At 38.4% G+C, this 14,289-nt stretch overlaps 1 protein-coding gene, 1 long non-coding RNA gene and 1 other non-coding gene across 3 annotated transcripts; all 3 read right to left on the bottom strand.

The window, feature by feature from the left end:
• Positions 1 to 550: 550 nt before the first annotated feature.
• cunh6orf47 (chromosome unknown C6orf47 homolog) lies at positions 551 to 5,038 on the bottom strand. Its single transcript, XM_038304047.1, has 3 exons — positions 4,810 to 5,038; positions 3,430 to 4,603; positions 551 to 930 (listed from the first exon to the last, which is right to left on the bottom strand). The coding sequence occupies exon 2, from the start codon at positions 4,280 to 4,282 to the stop codon at positions 3,431 to 3,433; it is 852 nt and encodes a 283-aa protein (XP_038159975.1). The 5' UTR covers positions 4,283 to 4,603; positions 4,810 to 5,038; the 3' UTR covers positions 551 to 930; position 3,430.
• Positions 5,039 to 5,718: 680 nt separating this feature from the next.
• On the bottom strand, positions 5,719 to 6,863 carry LOC119795819. The gene is made up of 2 exons (XR_005282375.1): positions 6,297 to 6,863; positions 5,719 to 5,895 (listed from the first exon to the last, which is right to left on the bottom strand). It is a non-coding gene; the product is annotated as an uncharacterized LOC119795819 (long non-coding RNA).
• Positions 6,713 to 6,780, bottom strand: LOC119795824. Its single transcript, XR_005282377.1, has one exon. It is a non-coding gene; the product is annotated as a small nucleolar RNA SNORD52 (small nucleolar RNA).
• Positions 6,864 to 14,289: the final 7,426 nt, after the last annotated feature.

Here is a 14,289-nt window from a genome sequence, read left to right as displayed (position 1 = left end):
ACCATCATTTCTGCAAGGGGGAATAATTCAAGGCTGAGGCTCCTTCTATAAACTTTTCTTTTTAGTGTTTCTCCTTTAGATCAGGCTTTTATAACGACGTACTATTAGTATGTTAGGAGCTTTGCTCTGACTAAAGATGCACTTAGTGGCTTCTACTCATCTACTGGACCTTTTCTTTATTCTATCATCTAAAATTGACCTCATTTGACCTCTTTGGTTCATCTCAACATTTAAAAATAGGATCAGACAAAGTAAAGCTTTAAATATGAAAGTATGATGCTTTTCTTATTTTTCCTGATGATTCAGCTCACCAGGAAACTAGGCATCCTGTAGAGGCCACCATAAACCTAAACTAAAGAGGCATCTGCACAGATTTAGCCCCTGGGGAGGAAACGTGTTTCAGAACTTCCTGGTTTCTCCAAACGTCTGGATGATTGAGGAGGTGCAAAGATCACCAGAAGTGGAGGATAAATGACTCTGGAAGGGAAGTAGGCAAACGTGGGATCCTGCGGACGTCGTCCAGATCAGCTTCAGGATTCACCTCACACGCTTTCATTCCAAGAGCTTTGTTAATTTTCCATTTGATTGCACAACAGATATGTCACATTATATGTGGAAAAAACGGCATTGATTCGTTTTACATAAAAAAACAGAACAAAACAGGAACTTTAACAACTATGGAGATCAAACGTGTGCAGAGAGAAAATGCAACAAATCTAAACAGCAGTGCAGGCACCGAGTCCGAGAGTCTGAAATGTTTCCCAGTATCTATAGTGGTACTAGACACATCCATGACGGCCACTTTATAAAGGCAAAACAAAAGGAAACAGGTGCATTCACCAAAGTGGAATATGACTAGAACTAAACCAGTGGTCCAAACGCAGCGGGCGTCTGCAGAGTCGTCACACAGCTGGAGAACTGCTGCAACATCTGTGGAGGAAGACAAACAGAGTCTGAGCAGCAGTGAAAGGAGCCAAACATCATCCGACACGCTGAGCTCAAACACCAACGACTAATTAGTCTGTTCATTCCTTTAGAGAAGGGGTTCCCCAAAGTGGGGGGCCGGGGCCCCATGAGATGGTATTCATGATCATTGTGCTCAGATGCCTCAGGAATACGGAGGGTCAAAGTATTTTACATTTTTCAGAATTTTCTAGAAAGAAAATAAAAAAGCCAAGAAACAAATAAATATAACATTGAATCATTTTCAAACATTAAATGTAGCATTAAAGTGTTAAATGTTACAATAAACTAACAATTATTTTGCTAATTGATTTAATCTGTTGATTCCTTTTTGATTAATCGATTAATAATTGAAAAGCAAAGGGTTCCTTAACCCTTTAAAGCCCAATCCAAGAATAAAACAAAACAGAAAATTACTTTTTTTTGGTTTGAAGTCCTTATTTGGCCTTTTAACAAAATATATAAAAAGAAAAAACAGAAATACATTTTTGATATTAATAATTTATTACTATGCGATAAGTCAAGATTATTTTTTGTGTAGTCTTCTACTGGCTGTTATCAGGTATATCTGATTGTGTACAATAGGATTTTGAGCAAAGTTTTTACCATTAAATTATGCAAAAGGTGTCAGACGCAAAACTTTTCAGAAACCGTATGTATCAAATACGATACGTTTGGCATTACAGGGTTAAAGGAATAAAGGAGCATCTTTTATTTCTGATGCTCATCTCACTAAGTGTGTAACCAGTCAGGTGATTAACCAGGACTGGCTGATATTCCTCACAAATCTAATCTGACTTTTTTCATAAATTTTTCCCTCGCTCAGGTTTGATCATTCAAACATTATAATTGATTTAGATTTCTTTCACAATCGAGCTCTTAATTCGATCTGTCGCCAGGAGGAAAACTTCAATCAAAGGGATTAAAGCTTCAGAGTCGTTCTGGAAACAGAGATAAAGTCCAGAAGGGTCAATCGTCCAAAACTGCTGACGAATTCAGTTAAAAACCAGGAGTAAACAATTATTTGCATTTGCAATAAAATAATTTAAATAAATACAATTTCCAGATCACTGGCCTACATGTTTGGGCCTCTTTACATATCAGGTCTAAGATGTGTTTGCCACCAAACCAGAGAGCAGAGAGACTCTGAAGGCCAAGAAACCCTGAAACCCTGGAGCTGAACAGCTGCTGGTTGGAGAAGAGCAAAATGGTTCAATTAATTCTGTTTGATTACTGAAATATTGGTCAACTAATGTGCCGATGCAATTGAATTGTTGACCCTAAAACCTGCTAATCGGTGATGGTTAAACTCAGAGCAGAAACCGAGCCTAAGGAACTAAAGATATTAAAATCTTCCATTTCAGATCTTTCAAGAAGTCATCAGCAGGCTGTTTTTTTAGCTTCACTTGGTTCAAAATATTTAATGAAGCGCCTCCTGCTACTTCAGTCCAACTGCCAACATAGAGTCTGAATGAAGCCGACAGTGGAGCCAACAGATAAAAGATTCATCAGCCGCCTGATATTTGCTGCCAAAACCACAGTTTGGTCCCCCCCCCTAGGTTGTGTCCCTCTCTTCTTGTCCCTTTTCTTCTTGTTTTCCTCTCTATGTTTTGTACTCAGCTGACTTTTCATGCTGTCTCTAAAGGAATGAAAGATTTTTTCCAAGCACTAAGCTCACTTAGCTGATTGCTCCTTCCTGTGTTTCCATAAAGGCCAAAGTAAATAACCCAGTCCTTCTTTTCACTGTAGACAAGCCATGATCAGCAAATGGAATGATCCAATATGGTGGACACTGAAGGGGGGGTCTGAGACACACTTAATATTATCAGCGTTCTGATGGCATTTTAGTGAAAGGATTTTGATCAAAAACATAATTAATATGCATAAATTAGGAATAGTTGTATTAAGTATACATTGAAACAGAGTTATGTTTCCAAAAGCATAACTCCGATTCCCAAACCTGGAAACTGACTAGTATTGCCTAATGGTCAATCTGTTGTATTTATAATCAAGTAAAAGCTGAATGCTTAAAACTCCAGGATTAGAGCTAAACAGCAACAGGCAGGGAAGAGGTTGTCAAACCAAAACTCTTATCTCTGATGCTGGGGTCAGAAAAACTTCTGCTAGAAAGAAGAAACCACAGATTTAATCTCTACACATTTTAGACCACAGATTTATATAGTCTGCCGTTCCTCTTTAGAGATGGAAAATCAAAGATAAAGTGGTCAGATGTTCTAATAATAATTGATTTTTCCCCCATCCCACACTATTTCACACTGTTTTAGGGCATTAAGGCCGTCTTGTTCTGTTCCCACAGTAGCTTAATGTTTTCAGAGTTCAGACATTTAGTCACACTGAACAGATTTGAGCTGAGACCAAACATCTGGGCTGCATGCTGTAGTTCTCCCTGTTACTGCCAGTTTCTCTAAATCAGAGCGTAAACCGTTTGAATATGTGGAGACTCACCTTAAGCCAAACTTGTCCTCAGCAATTCCTTGGAGAAAAGCTTGTCTTCGTGTTCAGCAGGGTCTTTCTCCTCCTCCGTCTCCTTCGCCTCCTGGATGTTTTGTCCGTCTTCTTCCACGCCGAGGAGCACGCTCTGCCGTACGCTAACAGAGATCACCAGCGCCTGCACGATGCCGTAGATCAAGGCAAACTGAGGGAGGTACTCCTGAACCAACCACAGCAATCCGGCCATTCCGGCCGTTGAGACAAAAAACATGGCCATGCCATGAAACCAGAGGCGCAGCGCTCCCTGGACCCCCAACACCTCCAGGATCAGCTTGGCAGGGGGGGACACGGTCCACAGGAAGGCCACCACAAACAGGTCAAACAAGTGGCGCAGGAAGTTGAAGCAGATCTCGTAGTGCTCCGGGACAATCTCCAACTTCCAGCTGCTTGCAAAGAATCGGAACGGAGAGGTGAAGCGGGAAGGAGTGGGGGAGGGAGGGGGGGTCCCATAATCAGAATAGTCTCCATCAACATCATCCAGCTGTGGACCCCCCCTCCTCTGTCTCAGTCCACTTTTATCTGCTTTTCTTGGCCACAGATAGGATGTTGGGAGGTATTTGCTCCACCAAGCTGCCTCTGGCTTCTTAGATCCCAGCTCCTCCAGCTTCTCCTGGGCCTCCCAGTACTCCTCTGCTGGACCGGCCTGGTCTCCTCCTCTCCTCCAGCCTCCCACCATCCAGGATGCCCACCCTCTGACACCCCCCTCCCCTCCACCATGCTGCTTTAGGGACGCAGCTGTGGGATTTAGGGGGGCAGAGCCTCTCCAGGAGCGCAGCCAGCCCCATGCTCTCCCCACCGCAGCAGCCATGGCTTCTTTATGGCTTTATTTGGGGGAAAGAAATCAAAATAAAAACCTTGGAGGTCAGTATGTCCAGATAAAGGCTCGGCGTGACTCTTTCCCGGCGGTTCAGGCCGGGGCCCCGGGCCAGACACACCCGTAAGGTGTGGCGAACCAGTTGTGCAGTTCAGGGGCCTTCTGGGCCTCCGTCCATCGCTAACTGATCGGAGGCAGCAGGCAGGAGAGCTCGGTGCTAAGCTGGAAACACTGGCCTGATCCCAGTAAACATCAGACCTTCACACTGGAAGAGCTCCCAGCATGTTTCCAAAAGCATAACTCCGATTCCCAGACCTGGAAATAAACACAGTCATTCTACTTTGGGTATTTCTACCACGTCAACATCAGAGCTACCATGCTAACGCCATAGAAACTTTCATTAGCGGCTAACAGGCGGAGCTAAGACACTGAAAAAGGCTTTAATGTCGCTCAAACTTTTCTCCTGTTGAGTTTAACGGTCTTTAAACGCTGCTTATGTGACATTAAACTGTTTTTCTTACCTTCGGACAGGTTAGCTCATCTACCTGGAGCTTTCTGAGGGGTCCGTTCCCGAGCCTGCGGGCCGAAGGAATGCGCCTTTCATCGGGCTGAGGATCAGCAGCATCCAACCGGAGGATGGGGACACAGACCTCCGACCTCAGGCTCACCTCCAGCCGTCAGTCAGCCCGACAGAACAAGGGCCGCTACCGGAAACCAGCTCACCTTCAAAATAAAAGCACCAGGCCGTTCTGTATATAATATATAAACATCCGGTAGCAGCCAAATGGGCCTTCCCAGGAAAAACTTCCAGCCTCTGGCCTCATGGCTGTCCTTCCTGTTACTGACCCCACCCTTTCACTAAATTACAGGGTCTGACCAGGATGATGCTTCTCTTTAGATCTTTGTCAACAAATCAAGAAAATAGTATTTTAGATGTTAAGGCATTGTAAGGGACTAGCCAATATATGTTGAATATTAGTCATACCACTAACTCACCTACACTTTAATGTAAAAGCCAATCCTTGATTGTACATATGTCACCTCAAATCTGTTTTACTCCCTTGTATTTATCATTTTATGTATTTTCATTCTTAATGCACCTTTTCCTCCTCGTTTGCACCTTCTTTAATCACTATGCCAATATAAGACCAGTGTTTTTCTTCACTGTGAGATCAATAAAGCTCATCTAATCGGCCCATCAAGGAAAGCGGGGACATTTTGAATGGCTACAACTGTAACATTTAAGCCTCAAATTTAACTTTTAAATTCCAAATGTAAAAATGAATTTGAATTAAAACTAGTGATCGATACTGTAGATTGTGTTTAACATAAGTAGCAGGTAAATGACTTCTGCTTTCCACCAGAGGCAAATAAAACCAGGCTTTATTCAAAGTAAACCATTATTTGAGAAACACCCAAAGACACTGAAGACTGCTTCATGTTCAGCTTTTATTTGACCAATATTCCACATACAGTCAAGTGAAAATGCTTTACAAAGGATTACATTTTACAATCTTTATTCAAATGAACCACATGTGGAAAAAATTGACAGAAGAACCAGAATGAATCCATCGACAAAGGCTATAAAGCCTTTATTAGCAGTTCACCTGTGAAGAAAACAAAAGGTTAATTTTCCAGTTTAAGATACTGTGCAAGACACCATTCCAAAACAAGGCTACACCCTGTTGGCAGTAATTTGATTGCTGCTTGCTTTGCATAGCTTCTCCAAAGCTCCAGACTGACGGTCTCAGTGCGCTGCGAGTAAACTTCAGTTAGCATCAGTAGAACCGAATAACTGCATCATCATTGACCAATCAGACATGTGGAGCAGTGGATCCAACAAACAGGAGATTTAAACTCTGAAACCCCTTTTTTGCAAACACAGCATTGCCTTAAAGCAGGCGTGCCCAAAGTCAATCCCAGAGGGCCGCCGTGTTAGCCATTCCAGCATCTTTTACTTAGAGTCACAAATAAACTACTGTATTCACAAAATGTTTGAAATACTCACAAGTATGCATCCCAATAGACATCAGATGACCTGTAGATGAGAACCAATGAGTTAAAATATTTAGATAAAAAAGCAACAGCAAAAACATGGATGTTTTAGCTCATTAACTGCAAACCGCTAGAAACCACATGATGAATGGTTTCCAGTATAAGCAGTTCAAGGATAAATCATCCATTTTAAGCCGTGCTTTTGTGGTCAGTGAATTGAAAACAACTTCATGGTGTTTTTGTCAGAGACTCTAGTCCAAAAATCATCATCCCACTTAAAGCTTGCAGAAGCAGCATGTAGATCCCAGGCTTACCTGCAGTGAACCGGTCCATTTATGGGCACCTCAACGATGCCTACAACAAAACAAAGAATGAAAATTAGGAGAAGCTTTTACTAATCCAGATTAGAATGAACATAAGCATAATGCTTATTCAGTGTAATTTGAAATAGCCTCATCATATTATCAGAGACTCTAGTCTTATGAATCATCATCACAGCATTTTAACTCCGTGGTAGGACTGGGACATGCATTTTAAAACCCAAGCGCTCAATTCTACTCAGGACCAGAAAGACGTTTTTGCAAACCGTGTGTAGACACAGGAAATGAAATCCAGGTTTAGCTGATGTCATTACCATGCAATAGTAGATAATATACAATAATGCCTTGAGATGAGAAACAGGCTGTTTAAATGTCAGGATGTAATGCTTCCAAGTAGCACAATTTCCCCAGATGCAGTTCATTATGGTGGTTAAGGTGTCCACAAAATCCTGAGATTGAGAGTTCAAAACCCACTCCCACAGACTGCCACTCTGGCTCTGAACAAGACACTTAAACCCTAATTGCTCCCTGGGCGCCCCACCATGGCAGCCCACTGCTCCCGCTTAAATACAGAGTTGATTTCTCCATTGTGAGTGTAATAAAATTCAATTTATTTATTAATAATCTTATGGACTCTCTGCATTGTTTAAGTTGACTGTTAAGAAAGGGACAGAAAGTGGTTTTCCCCTCTTAGAACTGGAGGTTTATTACTCAGATCTCCTGAGATTGATCAACATTACTGAGGATCATTTCATGCCCAGCTCTACTAATGAGGATATCATAACTCACCATCATCTTAAGCCCGCTCATCCAACTTTCACCCTGCAGCCATTTTCTATGTGGTGCTGAAAAACAAGCAGAGCAAAGAAGAGATTAAGAATTGATTAGTTGTATAATTAAACACAATGTCAAATACTGACGCAAAGGTGAACTAAGAACGAGAAAAAACAAATAACGACTGGTTACCTTGACATGGAGCCATGGTTACCAAGGCCCAGCCCCATGACTCAGGTTTTAGTTGGTTTAAGGATGACGCTGTTTCATTACTAACACCTCATTGCTGTTGTTCTGGTGCTTTCTGTGCAGCCGGGCTGAATGAACGGATCATCGGCCGGTCTTGGATCACCCCGCCTCTCGTCTCGTGGCCATCCCACGTGCTCCGTCCGCAGAACCGCTGCATTTAGTGCTGTTTACTTTCAGCGCGCGACAAAAATAACACCTCGGAAAGAAAACGCTCTGTGTTTTACACAGACATGCATCCCACGCGTGCATTCGGCTGTGTTTTTAGTTTCATTCATGACAATCTACCGTGTAGGTCAACCCTTCTACCAGGACACTCGCCAAAAGAGGCAGAGCAAAGCCTGGAAGCGTATTTATATGGGTCCAGCCGAGCTCCTTAGGTGTCCTAAAATATGCCCGGTTCGTTTTCTACCCTTTTTTTCCCCTATTTTTTTTTTTAATTTTTACTAATTTTAATTTTGATGCCGTTTCTTCAAATGTAAACCATTGGGAAAATGATACAATATCTTATGTTACATCTTTAAAATTTGCAAAAACCAAAAGTGCCGGAAATTTTCTTTCTTTTGTGAGTAAATTTAATCTGCTGGTTTAATGCCCTGTTCTTCAGTCTATGTATAATATAATAATGCCCCTTTATTATTGTTATTTTATTCTTTTTATTATTGTTCCCTCTCCTTTTATCTTTGGTTTTCTTCTATATTAAGATATGCTTTATATACTTTCTGTGAATGCTGTTTATACAGTTCTGCGCTGGTACCTGATGTATGTTAACGGGTTAAATAAAGTTTTTTTGAAAAATAAATAAAAAAATGTAAGGAGCTTGTTCAACGATTTAAATTTAGATATCTGTTAATATTTTGTGATATTATTAATTTTATGTAAAATAAATCTGATTTAAATCATATGAAATCACAGTTTTAAACTTGTTTGTAATGTTATTTTAATTTAACGGGCTTTCGGAAAGACTAAGCAGAAAAATGGATGTTTATATGGTGTATAACAGTTTATAAGATGTTATGCTGAGAAGTGCACTACCATAGACATGTGTCTCTGTGCTCAACATTACCGTCACCTACTGTACAATAGTTTGAAACGCACGTCTCTGGTTCTTGGTCATATTCTGTTCATTGATCCCGTAACTTAAAAGCTTAAAATTCTATTTAATTTTAGTTCATTTATATAGGGCCAATTCACAAGACATGTAATCTCAAGGCCCTTTACAGAGACAATTCAACCAGATCATACAGTCCAAGAAAACCAGTTGATTGCATCGACTCATTGCTCGAAATTAATCCCTTAAAACAAGTATGCTTATAGCGAGAGTGGAGAGGAAAAACTCCCTTTTAACAGGAAGAAACCTCCAGCAGAACCAGGCTCAGTGTGAGGCCCACTGGGGTTCAAGGAGACAGAAGCAGACATAGAAAAAGAAGCATAGATACAAAAGGCAACTGTCAACCAGCTCCACAGGCGGCCCCGTCCAGGAAACACACAGCCAGGCAGACGAGCTCCGAGCCAGCTCCCATGTCAGAGGATGAAGAGAGCACATCCAGTGAAAAATCATTACTTTGAAGTTGTTTTCAAACTTTAAAGCAATAATTATGAGATATTAATGGCAGCTCCAACAGCTACATTGAAAAAGGGGTTTATTGAATATTAGTAATGTTAATCTGATGTTAGTCTGATTTCTTACAGGAAGATCAAATTATAAAACAGTGGTCTGGTTATAGAATTCAAAGATTATTAGTTGAATAGTTAAAACTATAGACTTTTTGCATCCCTCCCTGTTTTGTTTATGACATCTTCTGCGGTGAGACAGCTAGAACAAAGTTAGTGCACCTGTGTTTCATCAGAACAAGGGTTTGATCACTCTGTCTGTTCTCACCTTGCAAGAGTTTCATATGATTAAAGTGTCTGTATAATTATGTTTACTCTTCTCTTTTGTTAGCTGCATTCATTAAACTGCAATGTTCTTTTTTTCACCATTTATAGCCCAGTTGATTAATTAACAGGTCAATTTTATTATCATATAGTCAAATTGAATTTGATTCATTAGAATATAACTTTATGATTGAAACCCTAAAACATTTTGGTTTTGAACATAAATTATTAAAATTCTTCACTCAGATATTATCAGTTGCAAACCCCCAAAAGGAGCAAGCCCGAGATTTACAGTAAAGAAATCCATTAGCTATTGGAGGGATTGACCTCTACTACACATTACAGTCACCAAGCTCTTGAGAAACTCCACGAGTTATAAAGTGAGTTATAAATCATAATATCATCATAGACAAGTTAGCAGATATTCTGGTTATTCAAACATTGGAGGTGTTTCAAAGATGCAGGTTGAAATCTAAAGTAAACGTAAGTTGTTGTTTTTTTAAATCATATTTTTATTGTTGTTAAAACATGTACAATGCCATTCAAATTGAAGTGTTTTGCAGTTGTTACAATTATTTTGACCATGTACAGTATAACAAGAATCAAACAGCATTTTTAACATTTTTATGAACCCCATTCAACCCCAAAAACCCCTGTGCCGGCAGGAAAATAAAAATAACTTAATAAAAAAAAATATTGAAAAAAGGAGATTGTTATCCCAGAATGAAAACACTTTACATTGAGACTTGTTTAGTAGCGAGAAGCGAGATTTGTAAGTTTGTCAAAATAACCCAATAGAGGGTTGCATACTTTGTAAAATTTTTGGTTGATCCTTTAAGTAAATGTAAGTTAATGATTTTTTCCTGTTAATATACATACAAAAACAAGCCAAACTAAAGCCTTAGTACTCCGGATGGAAATGTATGTCATTTAGAACTAGGTACTGTCAGACTCATGGATACATTCATAATAAATAACTGGCAGCAGAGAGACAGGAACCAAAATATAAACCCGGTCCAGATTTCTATAACCTGCACAATCCCTGCTTATATATCCAAGAAATAAGAAAATAAATTGATGAAACATGGATTTAAACACCATTGTATACATTTAGAGAATTAATAATACATTATAAAGGGAGAGGCATAAAAGAAACAGATTTGAATATAATGAATGATGGTTTAAAGAACAACAGTCATGAGGTTTGCTTCACTTTGCTCACAGGATATGTTGGGTTTTTATATTATATGACTATGACATTTCTTAACAATCTAATTAAATGATCTGATTGGTGAACAGAGAACTGCTTACAAACAGTTTGGATCTAATATGGCTGAATGAAATAACAAGGCTGGTTTACAATGAAGGGATTATATGTTCATGGAAAACCAAGATGAAAAGAAAATGCAGTCAAATAGGCAGAATCCTTATAAATTATAACATAGTTTTTACTTTAGCACAATTAATTAAAGTCCGTTCTGGCACAGTCAAGAATTAGGGTTTATAAAACTGAAATAAAAGAATCTATGTTCCCTTATGATATGCATAGTAAGGGATGTATTTATTTCAGTTATTTTATTCACCGTCAGGCAGATGAACCATCTGCCTCCTTATCAAACCCAGAGAAAAAATAAAAAGTATAAGCTAAAATACATAAAAATACGATTGCTGCAAATAGCTCCAACAATGTAAATTAACTAGTGTTGGTTTTTGTTTTAAACACCTTCATGAAACATCTTATTCATACTGAGGGATTTGATGTGCTAAATAAAAAATGAAAAAAAAAAAAAAAAAATCCTTAAGAAATCATAAAGACAAGATTCAAAGACATTTTATCCCAGCGCTGCGTGTCTGGAGCCCGGTACATCATCAATGACCCCTCAAACCCCCCCCCCCCCACCATGGACTGTTCTCCCTGCCGCCCTCTGGGAAGAGACTTCGAAGCATTGGATGCAGATCCAGCAGATTCCAGAAACGTTTCTTCCCAACCGCCATTAAACTTCTGAATGTTGTGTAAAATGGGTTATAAAAAAAAGACAAAAAAAAAAAAAATATGTTAGATCTTACAGTCATATGTTTACATTACTGTTTTTTTCGTCACAATGTTTTATCACTGCTGCTTACCTTATCAAGGCATCACTTTAAACAATGAAATTGTCTAGAGCTGTTCTTAACTAAATTTCTTTGTGTTTACACTTGTGTGTACAAAGTCTAAAACATCTAACATGTCTTTTAAAAATAAAAGAAAAAAGAGAATTATTGAAAGGACACAGGCTTCTACATTAAATTGTAATTGTAAAATTATTATGTTATATCTCTATGGAGGTTTCTTCCTGGTGAGGAAAAGAAGAAGAATAAAAAACAATCCGTCATTGGGGCGTGTGGATGGTCGTTTGGTGCATGGCACTTGTTTCGAAGTCGCTCGTGAAGAAATGTCCTGGGCCGTGAGTAGTGAGGAAACAGGAAGCGATTCTTGTGGGATGGAAGAGGGTAATAGTGACAATGAAGAAGATTGGAAGATAGCAACATCAAAAAATGAGAAAAAGCGGAAAAAACAGAGATCAGTTAAAGGGAAATCCAGTTCAGAACAATCCAGTGATGATCAATCCATACATTCCACAGCACAACTAAATGAATACAAAGTCATATTCAAAGTCGTTAATCAGGCAGACTCTTTTACAAATTGGAATCCGGTTGACTTAACAAAAACCATAAATAAACTTGTTGGAGAAGTCAGAAGTGCCAGAATTCTGTACAGTGGAGACCTGCTAATTAACTGCAGAGACAGCGCCCAGCAAGGCAAAGCAATACGAATTCAAAACCTCTAGAGAAATGTCCAAAAATGGAAGAAGACTCACTAATTGTTAAAAAGAGAGATTTTGTTCTTTTCATGGTTGAAGTGATCAATTGTACTGCATAGACGACAAGAAAAACCGAAAAAAATCAAAATAATAGTGAAAGCTGCTGAAAAATATCTGGACGTGAAAGATTGGGACTGGGAGATTGTTGGAAGCATGATGGGAGGACCAATGGGACCATCAGAAACTGGCAGAGTGATGATGACTTAAAGTAAATTAAAATTATAAGGGAAAATATGATTTAGTATTATGTGGGATTAAGTTACACAGGTTTTTTTTGTTTTTTGGGGTGAATCGTTTCCTGTTTCCTTGCTTTACTCCATATCAGTTGGTGGCGGTAATGCGCATTTCACAAGTTTGCCAACCGCCATAAAACCTCATAAGAAGAAGAAGAAGAGGTTTCTTGGACTGTGCAGAAAAAAATAACAGAATTCAAAATAGATCAGATTAGTATAAGCCAAACAGTTCCATTATCAGTTATACAACCATGGATAATTACAGATGCTAGGGTAGATTTTACTTTGTTGGAAAGAAGGAAGGATAAGGAACTCATATTAAACTCATATATAGTACAGGATTATATTAATAAATATTATAAGTATGTAAAAATTTATACAGATGCCTCTAAAAATATAACATATCAAATAGGAGTAGCCTTTATCGTACCAGAATTTAATGTTAAAATTAGGAAAAGGATAAGTGATGGACTTTCAGTTTATACGGGAGAAATGATTGCTATATTATTAGCTGTTCAATGGGTGGAAGAAGTTAAGCCATTAAGATCAGTCATATGTTCAGATTCTAGTTCATCTTTAATTAGTTTGCAGTATAGTCACTCAGAAAGCAGGCCAGATATTTTAATAGAAATTCAACAGACTCTATATAGAATAAATATGACGGGTTTAGTTATAAATTTTGTATGGATACCGGCACATTATGGAATTAAAGGAAATGAACAAGTAGATAAGGCAGCAAAAGAAGCTGCTAAAAATGTGTCAGTGGATCTATTTGTTAATTTTAGCAAATCTGAAGTTGAAATTTTAATTAAACAGAAAATAAAGGATAAATGGCAAAACGAATGGGAGAAAGGAAATAAAGGACGTTGGTTTTATAAAATTCAAAAGAAAATTGGAGAAATGGGAAGAACAGAAAGAACAAGAAGAGAAGAAACAATCATTTCTCGATTGAGGTTTGGTCATACTGGATTAAATGTTACTCTGTTTATCTTAGGAAAACATAGGAATGGGAAATGTGAATATTGTGGGGTAGATGAAACAGTTGAGCACGTGATGTTATACTGTAATAAATATTAGGAGGAGAGACAGCAATTCATTCAAAATTTGAGTAAAATAAAAGTTAAATTAGATTTATTTCAATTACTCAGAAGTTATTCAGATAGTAATATTTGCAGTATAGTATTTCGATATCTAAAAATAACACATTTATATAATAGAATTTATTTCCTGAGAGTCATTCTGGTCCACACTCCATTCCAGTAGATGGCGGAAATGCATCTATCTGTTGTTTGCCAACCACCAAAAAATATCAAAGAAGAAGAAGAAGAAGAAGAAGAAGAAGAGGAAGAAGAAGAAGAGGTTTCTTCCTGTTCAAAGGGAGTTTTTCCTCTCCACTGTCACTACAAGCATGCTTAGTGTGAGGGATTGCTACAGAGTCAATGAGTCAATGCAATCAGCTGGTTTTCATTGTAGAAAACTTACATCAGAATCAAGAATCAATCTGACTGGAAGATCTGGTGAACTGTAAAGTGACCTGAGATGTCATGTGATGTGAATTGGCGCAATAGAAATAAAGTGAATTAATTTTTTTATTTTGTTTTTTATCTAATTCTTTGAAACTCCTCTCAAATAAGTTTTTGAATGGCTACTTTTTACTTTTACTTCAGCAAAAATGTTATTAAGTAGTGCTACTT

This window comes from Cyprinodon tularosa, unplaced genomic scaffold, assembly GCF_016077235.1.
Source record: "Cyprinodon tularosa strain WSP-4 unplaced genomic scaffold, ASM1607723v1 ctg524, whole genome shotgun sequence".
NCBI classification, from domain to species: domain Eukaryota; kingdom Metazoa; phylum Chordata; class Actinopteri; order Cyprinodontiformes; family Cyprinodontidae; genus Cyprinodon; species Cyprinodon tularosa.
The sequence above is the reverse complement of the archived record's forward strand: the minus strand, read 5'-3'. Positions and strand labels throughout refer to the sequence as shown.